The sequence below is a fragment of the Orbicella franksi genome, chromosome 7 (assembly GCF_964199315.1).
Source record: "Orbicella franksi chromosome 7, jaOrbFran1.1, whole genome shotgun sequence".
In the NCBI taxonomy this organism is placed as follows: domain Eukaryota; kingdom Metazoa; phylum Cnidaria; class Anthozoa; order Scleractinia; family Merulinidae; genus Orbicella; species Orbicella franksi.
In genome coordinates this window covers 11,349,101-11,363,714 of record NC_138151.1, presented here as the reverse complement: position 1 = coordinate 11,363,714, position 14,614 = coordinate 11,349,101, and the positions used below count along the sequence as shown (strand labels likewise).

The window sequence follows — 14,614 nt, the reverse complement described above, 5'->3', positions numbered from 1 at the left end:
GGTGTCACCTTGTGCAATCCACCCGCGGGCATGAACTGAGTCAAGTATAGACCTGTAGGTGGATAAATCTGGTATCATGCTGATCGTTACTCCAGTTTTGACTATTTAATCTATCGTTTAGAATGTTCTAGAACAAAGGTGTATTCCATATTTTCATCATTAAAATCCACATCTATATTTGTACAAGAATTGGATATTAATTAACATTGCTTATCTACTGCCTGTCACTTTACGATCGTATTTACATAAATATTCTATGCAGGCTTTATTTGTCACTGGTGTTTCGAATCTATTGTCCGCATGACATAAAACCAATGGACTCTTTCTAAATCTAATCTCTTCATGCAAGAATGGAACTGGGCACGAGGCCTATTCATAACTGTACGAAAATGACTGCACGGAGGAGAGGGGCTAGGTGTGGTGAGGGGTGGGGGGTGGGGGAGTGACTTGGGAATGGAACTAGGCACGAGGCCTATTTATAACTGTACTAAAATGACTGCCCTGAGGCGGGGGTTAACTTGGGAAATTTTTCGCAGGACATGTGCCGCTGGCCTCTTAGAACCCCTACCCATTATAGTCTATTCATGTCGGTGGCTAATTATAGACCCCATCTTAGTCACTTTTGGGCAAACGAAATTTTTAATTTAGTCACTCTCTGTTTACGCATCTACGTTATAACGCATTAACGAAATGACACATTTGTTACACTGAATATAGAACGGTAAGGCACAATTATTCCCATTTTAAAATCCCTACTCGTCAGAACTCTCTTAGTCCAAAAATTCCGAAAATGTGCAACTCCATTCAAGTAACTCTATTGAAAATGCAATCTCATGACAGTCAATCCAGTCGTGAAAATGACGGTACTTAAAAAACCATAATCAACAGAGAGGTCATGAGATAAACGACGGATCACAAACAAGGGCGTTGTTTTTAGATAAAATTAAAGATTTGGGAACAGACAACTCTTTCGCTCTCTTTAAATAATAAAATTGAGTGAAATTTTTTTGTAGTACACAAAATCAAACCCTATGTTTCTCAGAGGTAACGTTTTGCTTAACTAAGCTAATTACACCTACGTGTCATATGTATCATAACGTGATGACAAAGTTAGCAGAAATTCTGCCTTTTCAAGTGTCAAGCAGTTTAAGACCCACGTACGGAGGCTAGATCTAGGCAACATCCTAGATGGATGTAGTGGCTGCCATCTTTGTAACTCATAATTTTAATTTCTCTTATAGGACTTTTCTGTATATTATATTTAGATAGTTCTAGTTAGGTTCCCACCTATTAGCAGTGGGGATTCTCCACTGCTAGATGTAATTGACACGATAATAAATTTACCATCATCATCATCATCATCATCATTATCATAATTGCCTTAATAACGCCCCCCCGTAACCCGACCGTGTTCTTTCTCACATCTAATTAGCATCATCGTTCCTTTTTCGGTTTGTTAGTACTTCTATAATGTTTTTTATGATGAAGTCCATGTCAAACTTAAAGGAACTATGACTGATCGTGTAGAAACAGTTTTCGATGAAATAGTGTACAAATTTGGCGCGAAAAACCAAACGACAATTTTGTCGAGAAGGAGGTAACCTTTCGGTTGAAGCTAAAGCGTGTGGTTCTCTACGACAGATGAGATAAGATAAGATAAGAACTTTCTTAGTCTTATGCCTACTCCAATGTGAATTTTCTGACCATCTTACAATCCTTATACTTGATATGTACGCTTGTCAGACCTATTTTAATTAGACTTCATTGTCTTTATATGAGTTCTTTAATGGTATGTTTACATGGTATGTTTTTCCTCCACAATGTTGGTTCGCTTGACTTTATGGTGTTCGTTTTTTAAGGGACATAGTCACACTGGAAACTGCCCAAGAACTGATGGTTGTAAAACTCCATCATAGACTACGTTGCTTCGTCGTTGCCCGTTCACACTCCGACAACTCCTTCTCTAAAATCATCTTGTGGATTGTCTTGCACGGCGTCGATGCTCTGTGGAGTTGCATGCATTTCATTCACCGCCATATCATAAGAGGGCAAGAATGGAAATTGGTAAGGCCAGGGCAAATCAGGTTCCTCCGTTACTGGTCGATGCCTGCAGAGCGAAAGAAAAATTCTTCTGAATAGTTACAAGTTTTGGCTTAGAGAGTTTAAAAACTTACTAAAATTACTACTTTGTAATTTCACATGCGATATTATAAATTTAGGCTGAAATTTCGCTGCAAAAATTAAGGAGAATGATTATTTTCCTTGCATTTTGGGAAAATCGTCTCACATTTACCGCTCCATCATTTCAATGTCATGCCAGGTCAGGCCATGTAACGTTATCTCATTCTCATTTGTTTTCGTCTCTTCTGTTGTGATTTAGTCTAGGAAACACATGGCATAAAAATACGTGTTTATTTTTAAAGACAGCGAGTGCGATGCGAAGGATGAATGTACGGATGTACGTTGGATGTACGTTACATTGGATGCGCGTGCGCATCCAGTGTAATAGGCATGCGCATGCTCAGATGTGTTAGTATCACATGACAAACTATGCCATCTCCCTGTTTGATGAGTAAATCTACACTCGGGCACTACTTTATGGAATGACTTCAAAATACTCACCCAAACACGACAGACCATCCTTTACATGCAAACAGAATGAATACCATGAACTGAATGACTAAGACAAGTCCTAGCACGACCAAAAGAGTGAAACCAGCTGAAAAAAGTAAAGAAAAACATGTTAGGCTTTTATGTGCTAATGCACACTTACGACAAGCTAACAAGAAAGGTGGAGACATATGACACGTTGGTTAGCATTGTCACTGACCAAAGTTTGCAAGGAATAAATTATCCGTCTGTGGCGAATTAGCCCTCTGAGACGGGTAATTCGTCTGCCTGTGAGGGATAAATTATCTCAGATGGATAAATCGTCTCCTAATACAAATTCGGCGTCGGATAATTTGTCTCTAATATAAATTCGGCCATTATTTGATAGAAAACGCTTAGCTTGAGTGGAGAGAAAAAGCAGTGGACAAAAATTAATTACGGTCACAGTATATGATCCCAAGCCATCTCCCTCGATGATACACAAAGGATTGGTCAGCATTTCTAGGAGATTTAGGCTTGGTCTGTTCATTTCTTTATTTTTCCATTTGCCTGCTGGCAAGCTACGCCCCTAGCCAACTCTAGCCTACTCTGGGTTCGAAAGATTAAGCCACCATAATTTTGAGCAAATTCAGGCGACTTTACGCGATTTTTTTCACGACTCAGACCCATCATAGAGAAATTCCCTAGTTAGGGTATGATCGTGAAAGATGAGTACATTATAAGACTTACTAGCTCCGTTGTTTTCTTCCTTGTTGAGATTTGCATTTGGACCCTAATACACACAAAAAAATTCAGTTATGGAATGGCTTCGTTTTTATTGTAATGGTGTAAGAACTTCAGGTGATTCCACCATTCAGTTTGAAGGGCTTGGTAAGCAAATCTGTCACTTTCAAATATCAACGTGCAACGGACAACAGTCTTTTTCGTCGCCTTGCTTTCTACCTCAAACTGTAAAAACTTTCTATGGTGCGTGATAGTTATATCGTAACAGTTCCAGATGCGTAAAATGCATGAAGTCATTTATTATCGCTTTATTACTGTAAGGAGCGATAATGGTAATCTAGTACGGGGCAGGGGATTTAAGACAAGAAGGGATTAAGAAGCGACAAGAGTGACGCGCACAACGCGGGCAAGAAGAAAAACCATGAAAAACATCGTCTCGCTCCAATCCCTTCTCACTCATACCACTATTTTGCACTCGCGTTCGCGAGGATAAACAATCGTAGGACCTATGAGACTGAAAAGCCGACTAAGTGCAGTTTATAACTGAACCTACTCCGTCAAATACAATTAATATTACCAGTAAAGATAAATAATCTACTTTTTGATAAGCAATTGCAACTTAATTACATGTGAGGCCCTTTCCATTAGTCCAAAAAGAAATTGAGAGAGTATTTTCTTCTGTGATTAAAAAGAACGCTCCAGACGTGAAGTCTGGCGAAGGTAGACTCAAGTCAAATACATAAGGTATTTCTTAAATATTATGGGAATTTCCCTACCTATGGCGCAATTGCTGCAAGACGAGGCAAGTTAATGTTTGCGTTGCAACTTCAGACTTTTTTAAAATAATAATAGACTAAACTCACTTCACCATTAAAAAAAAAAAAAAAAAAAAAAAAAAAAAAAAAAAAAAATAGAATAACGGCTAGGAAAAGTCAACTAGATCGACCATTGAGGAGACCCCCTCAGTTATATATAAATAAAATTCAAACGAAGTTCAACTGATCTGTCTAACACGAGGTCCTAGCGAATTTTACAAGGCTTCAGTCTACGTAGAAATGCATTTTGTTTTCGCCGAAGCATGATGATGTTTTGCGAGATCAATTTCAAGGAAATTATTTATCCCAAATTAGGAACAGGGTATCCGTAAAATGTTCAAAGGGTAAACTATTTAAAAAGTAAAAGAATATGATTTACTCTGGCAGAATGAAAGAACCCTAAAATAGCATGATGTCAGCGTGTCTGTCAATCATCAAATATGAATGATTTGTTAGTTATGTTTTTGAAATAAAATGTTAGAGAGCTATGCGATATATGCCCTTCTCCCTAAAAATGATGTAGCTTGTGAGGCTTGTAACGTAACCAAAGGCAACTTTGGAAACCTTGAGAAATTATTTCATCTCTTCCAAAATATTGAAACCAGTGAGTTTTGAAGTGTCTCGGTATTGATATTTGAGGCGAAAATCTGGGACGAACTCGATCGTCGGCTGCCATGAAAGTGATACAACGAGTTGTCCCGCCTACACACCCCCAACAATTTTTGCTACTGTTCGCCAGTAAATTTTCAGAGTAACTGTAAAAAATGGAAGCAAACTGACCACATATTTTTATGATCTACACTGCTATGGACCATAAAAATGACAAAATAATTTGACCAACGCGTTGCAGAGTTCACTCTCTCGTGACTCGTGGTTTCAATTGGGATTTCCCCATTGATGATGTAATTTGCTTAAAAAGCTTGAAAAGCTGTCTCCGGTTAAAAGTCTTCTAAAGCTATGAATTTGCAGCTCTGCAGGTTGCAGCCTGTTTGAAAAGATGGTTTTCGTTCGAAAAACGCTGCAACTATTTCTTTCCACAAATACTTTTTTCTTTCAGTTTGAATTGGCATGCCTGACAACTAGCGATTTGCCGCTAAGCGTATCGATCTAAAGATTAAACATTTTAACCGGGCAACTGAAACCTCGTGTAGGGCTTAAAATACATTTAACAAGAGAACGCATTTCTTAACCTTTTTAATAACTTTAACTCTGGTTGCTTGCCAATTCTTTGGTCGATTGTCTGAATCAGTAAACTGTGCATTAAACCAATGCCCGGCGAACAAAACTTTTAAGGAAAACTAGAAAGTTTTCGGTTCCGGATGCTAAAAGTGGTAATGTTCCTAGCGTACAATATTTTTTAAGTTAACTTCACTTTTTGCCATAACCCCTGAGGGTAATGGGCCGGAAATTTTAAGGATATAAGCATCTCCATTCAAAATAAAACAATCAAATACATGGGTACCTCATCATCCATCAAAGCGGGCGCTTCTTCCTTTTTCTTAGCTAGCTGCGTGCTTAATTCTCCTCCGTTGGGAAGAAAAGTGGTAATGTCTAGACACTTGGTAACTACTGGATTTTTGTTAAATCAAACCGTGTATGAAAAACATACGAAAATCGTGTGACCAACATGCGAGTTTTAGAATAGAATGGAATGTTATGTCACAAATATGACCGTTATTCACATCTTGGTCATATGTCTTACCCCTCTAATGTTTTTTTAAATGCACCATGCAGTGGCGGATCCAGACCTTGACCTAGCGGGGGGGGGGGGGGTGGGGGGGGAGAGGGGGAAGGGAAAGCGGTTTTGTTTTGCTTGCCCTGCCGGCTTTTCTTTCTTATGCGATTTTCTATCGTTTTACCCAAAATTAGGAGGGGGCCCGCCCCCCAACCCCGGGCCCCTTCCCTTGATCCGCCACTGGCCATGTCTCGGAATGTTTTATTAATCGTTTCTAGTCACGTCCTATGCAGGTCCGGGGGGAGTACATACAAGCTTATTTCTCGAAAATTTTACGCTAGCAGTTCACGTTTCTTCCTAAATTCAGAGCGAAATGTATGATTTTCAAAGCCCAGTTACGGACCTGACCGAAAATTTATGCTCTGGTTCAGACCCTAGTTAGAAGAGGGAAATGGTTGTGAAACCCAGCAAAGGTTTTTGTTGTATGTTTTTATTGGCTTTTTTGCAACATAAATCTATCTTTGTTTCCTCCCTTTGCCAATTTCTCACTATTAATTAACTGTGTTTAGAACTCTAAAATTAATTCACGTCTCTATCACATGACATCAGCTAACCAAGAATGGCTAACGTTGGCGCAAAAGGAAAGATGGTTTCAAATTCCTCGCTTTTAACGGTGGGAGTTGAGGGACGGGGGAAACTTCAGTTTCATGGAAACATTGTAGGCAATTTAAGGCCAGTGGGAACAATTCGAAACATTAGTGTCAAAATTCATGCCCTAATTTCGACCAAAACGGCTTAAGTAATGTATATAGGTTTGTACACCACTTACATCTATACGGTCTAAATAAGGAATTCCCCTTGACATAGCGAAAGAAGACGTCTGAGAATTCAGACAAACGCAAACGTCGATTACAGAAACAGAAACCGACAACAGAAGTACATGAGCAATTGTAGGAAGTTGCAGTTAAGATAAAACTGACCACGGTGCGGCCCTGCAGCTTTTAAAATCGATCCAGTTAACTCAAATTAACTTCGCTTCATACGTTCGGTGTTTTGGATAGTGATCCAGAGAGAAGCCGGTCCGGGGGGTACTCCCTTTAGTGGACTATACGACCCTTTTATATACATGTACCTCCAACTTAAAGAAGGTAGGGTTGTTACGAGTTAAAGTGTAGACAAGGGTAGGACAACTATCATTTAGGTATTCAAAGGGGCTTTCCAAAATATCAAATAAATATTTCACCATTTTCCACTTTAACTTGAAATTGTTGACGGCCCTTAGCGACGTATCTTACCACGATTTCGATGACAGAGAGCTTCTTATTGGAGGAGCTTTTTAACTCATTACGGCAGCATTTCTACTGTATGTGATAGGGGTACTATTTTCCTCTAGAAGGTTTATGAAAAGGTTATCTTTAGTGTCAAAAATGGTGTACAATAGCGCGAGGGTTTGAGCCTCCCCGTACAAACTTTTGTTCGGTATCCCCCGGGAAAAAAGTACATGTACAGACACCACAGGCGGCCCTGGCTTTGTAAACGATCTACGTAACTTGAATACAAATGTCTGAAAGAACTGGAAAAAATTCTAGCTTACCTCAAAATAGTAGTTATATTCCCAGAATAGCCTTAACTGACTTCAGGAACTCAGCGACGAATTAGCTTTGCGTCATACATTGGGTTTTTCTGATCATAGTGATCCAGAGATCAGAATAATCATTTCATAAATCGAAGAATTCCCTGGGAGTAGGAGTATTGCTTATAGTGGACTACTCGGGGAGGCTCCACCCGAAAGGGAATCCTTTTATATAACTCCAACTTGAGAAAGGTTGTGTTCTTACGATAAGATATTTGATAGCCCTGAGCGACACATAAAATGCCAGAGAGTTATAGGTTCTTATTGGAGGAGCTATTTAACCTGTCACGGCGGTGTTTCTACTGTAAGTATGTGAAAGGGATGCTATTTTCTTTGGGAGGTGTATGAAACGGTTACCTTTTGTCTCAAAAATGGTATATAATTTAAGTAAGGGTCTGGATTCTGGGCAGAGGCTGCCCGCATAAACCTTTGTTGAGTAACCACCCCCCCTCCCGGGAAACAAGTACAAATACTGCTGACCCTACCTCAGAAAACGGTCTACGTGACTTGAATGTAAATGTCTGAAAGAACTGGAGAAAAACTAGCTTACCAACTCTCCTTACGTTTGTCTCGTGTTATTTTCATGTCTGGGTCCCAGAATGGTAATTTTACTCCAAGAATGGCCTTACTGACATCAGGAACTTAGGGGCATTAAAATTCTATTTTTAATATCACCGTGAAATACAGATTAGTTGCATTATCAAATGTTCGTCTCCGAAGGTCAAGTATGTTACTTGATATCTAGAAACAGATGGTGGCTTTAAACGAAGTCGAAAAACTTGTTTGATTCAAATAATCAGCAACGTGTTGATTATAATCCATGTAAGGAATTAGTGACACCGTGACATAGGGAGAGAAGACGTCTGACGCTTCAGACAAACAAAGACGTCGATTGTATACTAGACTGTTCCCAGCCTCTCTATTCACGCGCACGCGAAAGAAAAAGCGAGCGAAGCGCGCGAGCGTGAAGCACGCGGGGGGGAGGGGGGGGGGGGGAGGGGGTTTGCGAGCAAAGAGAGCAAGAACAACAGAGAAACTGTAGACATTGGAAAAAAATGGACTTATTAGACTCCTCCCCCTGTTATTGCCTTGTTATTAACAGCTCCGCCCCTTGACCAATTAACTAAATCGGACCAATAAAATCTGAGCGGTAAATTGCTTGTTTAATTGATTACAAGTATCAGTTTGCAAACAACAACACGTACGTTCAGGTGTTGAGGAAGTCGTCTAAGACGACTTCTTCAACTCCTAATTAAAAAACTTGGAAAAAGGGGGAGAAAGCCAAAAGCAAGCAGTCCGTCCGATTTTTGCAGGATATGCGCTTGTTCCTTTGCTATTCGCTTGGGGAATTTTGGCTATTCTTCTTACATATTGAAGGAAAATTAATCTGTTGAGCTTAAACCCTTCCCAGTCAAGTCTTCCGTTTTGCGCTGGCGACCAGTTCTCTCGTGAATCTATACGCGCGTTCAACGATCGAATAAAAATACGACAAATTAGAGGGCTGTGAACAGTCTAATTACATATTAAAACCAGAAATTGACAACAGAAGTAAACGAGCAATTCGATATTGTTTGTAAAGAAGTCAAGTACGCTGCAGTACATTTCCACTAGCATTGTCCCTGCAGGGCGCAGAGGAAATCTAGTCAAACTAAAACCACGGAGCAGTTGCAGCTTAAATCGATCCAGTTGACTCAAATTAACTTCGCGTCATACGTTCGATTAAATTAAAACATTTTCAAAAATTGAAGAAATCCGGGTAAGCACTCCCTGTAATAGACTATGCGGGGAAGGGCTGCACCCGAAAGGGGAACCTTTTATATACCTCCGTAGAGATTTCACGAATTCAAGTGTAGAAAAGGGTAAGTGGACTATCATTTAGTTATTTAAAAGGGCTCTCCAAAGTATCTTTCTACGTTAAATTTACATTGTTAATGGCCCGTAGCGACACATTTTATCACGATTTCGATGACAGAGAGCTTCTTATTGGAGGAGCTTCTAACTCATTATGGTAGCGTTTCTACTGTAAGTATATGATAGGGATACTATTTTACTCTGGAAGGTATATGAAAGGCTTATCTCTTGTGACAAAAATGGTGTATAATAGCATAAGAGATTGTTTTCGGGGCGGAGCCTCCTCGCATAAACTTTTGTTCGGTGTCCCCCCGGGAAAGAAGTACATGTACTGACACCACAGGCGGCCCTGGATTAGAAAACGGTCTACGTGACTTGAATATAAATCCCTGAAAGAACTGGTAAAAAAAAAAAAAACTAGCTTACCAACTCACCTTATGTTTGTCTTGTGTTATTTTAATGTCTCTGTTTTTCAAAATGGTAGTTACACTCCCAGAATGGACTTGATTGACTTCACGAATTAAGCGACGAATTAGCACGGCGTCGTACTTTAGATTTTTTCTGAACGTGATCCAGAGAGACCAGTATAATCATTTCAAAAATCTAAGTAGTCCGCTAGTCTCCAGCTATTCCCTGGGATACTCCTTATAATAGATCGACTCCAGCCGGAAGGGAATCCTTTTATATGCCTCCAACTTGAAAAAAGTAGTGTTTTGACAAGTTGAAGTGTAGAAAAGGGTAGGAAAAATATCATTTAGATAATTAAAACGGCCTTCAAAAGTTCTTATAAACCTGTCACCATTTTCCAGTTGACATAGACACTCATGATAGCCCTCAGCGACGCATATTATCTCGGTTTAGACGCAGAGAGCTTGATTTTCTTATTGGAGTAGATATTTCAGGCATCACAGCGGTGTTTATAGTTTATACTGCAGATATGTGAAAGGGATACCATTTCCTTTGGGAGGTAACTGAAAAGGTTATCTTTTATGTCAAAAATGGTATATAATAGCGTGAGGGTTTTCTAGCTCCACCAATAAACCTTTGTTGAGTATTCCCCCGTGAAGGAAGTACAATTACTTCTGACACGACAGGCGGTCCTGTCTCAGAAAACGGTCTACGTGACTTGAATGTCTTAAAGAATTGAAAACAAAAAAAGCAAAAAAAACAAACAAAACAAACAAAAAATAAAAACCGAACTTACAAACTCACCTTATGTAGTCGCATGGAGCATGCTATAAAAGTCAAACAATTGCTAAGAATAAATTAGAGCTTACGATTACATTACTGTTATTATATTTTTAATTTACTCGTCAGTGAAGTAGCATTATTGAATTCAGGCCAGAGGGCAAAATTCAAAACATCATGGTCAAAATTCCAAGAAGCTCCCGGGGGCATTCCGTATAATGGACCATGCGGGGAAACTCCGCCCGAAAGTGAACCCTTTTATATAAGGTAGGGTATTCGCGAGTTGAAGTGTAGAAAAGGGTAAGGAGAACTTTCATTTAGGTATTTAAAAGAACGTTCCAAAATATCTTGAAATGTTGTACCATTTTCCACTTTAAAAATTGAAATTGCTGATGGCCCTTAGCGACGAATCTTATTACGATTTCGATGACAGTGAGCGTCTTATTTGAGGAGCTTTTAAATTTAACTCATCACGGCAGTATTTCTACTGTAAGTATGTGATAGGGATGCTATTTTCCCCTGAAAGGTTTTTGAAAGGCTTAACTTTCCTATCAAAATGGTGAATAATAGCCTAAGGGTTTGGATTCAGAGCGAAGCCTCCCCGCATAAACTTTTGTTAGGAGACCCCGGGGAAAGAAGTATATGTACTGACACCACAGGCGGCCCTGGCTCAGAAAACGGTCTACGTGAGTTGAATATAAATGCCTCTCCTGGTTTTCAAAATGGTAGTTATACTCCAAGAATGGTCTTAAGCAGGAACTAGCTTCGCGACATCCGGAGGGTTTTTCTGATAGTGAAACGGAGACCAGTATAATCATTTCAAAAATAGAAAGTCCCGCGGGGATTACCACTTTAATTCCATTCCACATACATTATGTAAAGCAATTTATGTGCTTTCTCATACACTATGTCTTAAACGGCTCAAAATTAGAAAACCACATGCCTGTATACGTAATCGCATGGACAATAATAGGTGATATGATGGAATATTCTAAATTGAAACAAGTTTTCGGATAGTGATCCAGAGAGACCAGCATAATCACTTCAAAAATAGAGGAAGTCTCGGGGGGTACTCCTTATAGTGAACTGTGCGGGGAGGCTCCGCCCGAAAGGGGACGGGTTTTTACTATCAGGATTGAAATGTAGAAAAGGGTCGAGGACAACTATCATTTAGGTATTTAAAAGGGCTTTCCAAAATATCTTACAACTGTCTCGCCAATTTCGACTTTATATTATGGTGACATTGTTGATGGCCCTTAGCCATATTTTATCGCAATTTCGATGACAGAGAGGTTTTTACTGGAGGAGCTTTTTATCGCATCACGGCAGCGTTTGTACTGTAAGTATGTAAAAGCCATAAAGGACGCTATTTTCCTCTGGAAGGTATACGAAAAGGTTACCTCTTGTGTCAAAAATGGTGTATAATAGCGCAAAGGTTTGGATTTGGTGTGGAGCCTTCTAGCATAAACTTTTGTTTAGTGTCCCCCGGAAAAGAAGTATATGTACTGACACGACAGGCGGCCCTGGCTCAGAAAACTGTCTACGTGACTTGAATATAAATGTCTGAAAGAATTGGAAAAAAAAAAAAAAAAACTACCTTGCCAACTCACCTTATGTTTGTCCCGTGTTATTTTAATGTCTCTGTGTTTCAAAATGACAGTTACACTTCCAGAATGCATGGCTTTAATTGATTTCAGAAACTTAGGACATTAAAACAAGACGGAACAAACATAGATTACTCGTTTTATTATATGACTGAGAAATTACTTCATTGTGACTGGCTGGGAGCAGGCCAATTTATCGTTAATTCTTAATTTGAACTGCAGTGCAAATTAACGCGCGTGCATTCGCAATTTTCTCAGTCATATAAGAAACGAGTAATCGTATGAAAGCTCGACGATCAATTCAGGTTTTACACTACTCGTGATATATGAAAATTCTCTCGAATTGCACTCGGCTAAAGGCTCCTGCAGTTTTGAGAGAATTTTCAAATATCACGAGTAGTGTAAAACCTGAATTGATCGAGCTTTCATACGATTATTCTTTTCCAGTATTTATTCTATTCCGCATCTTAAGTGCTTTCTCATACATTACGTCCCGATCAACTCAAAATTAGAAAACTGGTTACGTAGCCGCATGGACAATTTAAACGATATTATGGTGTATGCTAAACTAAAACAACAGTTAAGAATAAATTAGAGCTTACGATTATATTACTGTAATTCTATTTTTAATAACACAGCACTTCGGTAAAGTAGCATTAGAAGCATTGTCAAGTGCTTGTTTTCGAAGGTCAAGTTTGTTACTTGATATCTAGGAACAGGTGGTACGTATGATTAAAATTAATTTACTATAGATGGAACACACGGTAGCAGGCAGTACTGTCGAAACATGTATTTACCATGTGGCACTAAATTTTTCCGGGTTCTAATTTTTGCAATTCTTGCGGCTTTTTTGATGATCCGCAAAAAAAAGTTCCTGCAAAAAATAATTCCCGCCAAAATATACTCCACTGGCAAAATTATACATACAAACCTCACATGGAGCTTGTTGCTGCCATTTATTTAAAACGTCTCTTTCGTTCAGAAACAAAACCATAAAACGAGAAATAAAACGTTCAGAAATAAAAAAAAAAAGGTTTACCCGAAAGGATCGTCTGAAGGTACTCCATTGAGAAGAGCATTCTACATTTCCGCATAAGAACATGGCGTAATTGTGATAGCGTGACACTGATTACTAAATTACTACATCTCCACATATGGAGGTATATCTATGACAAAATTCAGTACTCGGTAATTGATATCAAATTATCCAAATTGTACATGCATCAATCAAAAGCCGAATGGCAACTAGCCGATTCTACAAATGGTCATTACGCAAACAGGCATCACGCTAAAAGGCATCACGCTAAAAGGCATCGCGCTAAAAGGCATCACGCTAGAGGGCATCACGCTAAAAGGCATCACGCTAAAAGGCATCACGCTAAAAGGCATCATGCTAAAGGGCATCACGCTAAAAGGCATCATACCAAAAGGCATCACGCAAGAAGGCATCACGCTAAAAGGCATCACGCGAAAAGACATCACGCTAAAAGGCATCACGCGAAAAGGCATCACGCGAAAAGGCATCACGCAGAAAGGCATCATGCAAAAAGGTATCACGCGAAAAGGCATCACGCAAACAGGCATCACACAAAAAGGCCTAACGCTTCTGCTTGTCTCTCTACACGTAATCTCCCTCTCGCACCATGATAAAGGAGAGGTGTGGCTGCAGTAGTGAATTCATGTTCAGGAGGTTCTTGTAACTATCGCCAATGTCATACAAAGAACGCCCGGCAATTGTCCGCCATCTTGAAAAATACTCGCTGATCTCACCAATCGGAAAGAAATGCAATCGTTTTCGATTCCATTGCTCACTTGCTGTATGAACTCTCTCAAGGCACGCCTCCTGCACTGAATTGAGACCGCGAGGAGGCAGATACGGAATGTCTTGGTCAAAAACTCTTTGAGAAGGCTGTTATCTTACAAGACACGAGAAAGAAGAGTTAGCACCGGATTCCATATAATTTTTGTAACGGTGCCTTTCTGGGTGATGCCTTTTCGTGTGATGCCTTTAAGCGTGATGCCTTTTCGCTTGATACCTTTTTGCGTGATACCTTTAATTTCGATGCCTTTTCGCGTGATGCCCTTCAGTGTGATGCCTTTTCTCGTGATGCATTTAAGCGTGATGCCTTTTCGCGTGATGCCCTTCAGCGTGATGCCTTTTACGCGTGATGCATTCAAGCGTGATGCCTTTTCGCGTGATGCTCTTCAGCGTGATGCCTTTTCAGTTTTGTGCAGCTTAATTAGAAAATGCGAAAACGTTGTAATAATAATTAAATACGACTTCCCGAAATTCGCAAAAATTAGTTCCAAGCAAGAAAAACCAGTCTTTTACAATGGCAAAAATTAGTTCCCGCAAAATGCCAAAAATCGCCGATTCGCGAAAATAAACTCCCGCAAAATGTTTTTGTTACACGGCAAAACTGTAAAGCCTTGTTCTTTTTTTAAAACAGATGGTAGCTTTAAACAAAGCAAATTTTTGATTATAATCGATGTAAGGAATTGTTACACAACGTAC

General features: G+C 39.5%; 1 protein-coding gene across 1 annotated transcript; it reads right to left on the bottom strand.

Annotated features, from left to right (window-relative positions):
• Window positions 1-16: 16 nt before the first annotated feature.
• LOC145492236 (uncharacterized) lies at window positions 17-5,874 on the bottom strand. Its single transcript, XM_081471593.1, has 4 exons — window positions 5,611-5,874; window positions 3,340-3,382; window positions 2,623-2,719; window positions 17-2,107 (listed from the first exon to the last, which is right to left on the bottom strand). Exons 1-4 carry the CDS (start codon window positions 5,620-5,622, stop codon window positions 1,942-1,944), a joined length of 318 nt encoding a protein of 105 aa, XP_081327719.1. The 5' UTR covers window positions 5,623-5,874; the 3' UTR covers window positions 17-1,941.
• Between the last annotated feature and the right edge of the window lie 8,740 nt (window positions 5,875-14,614).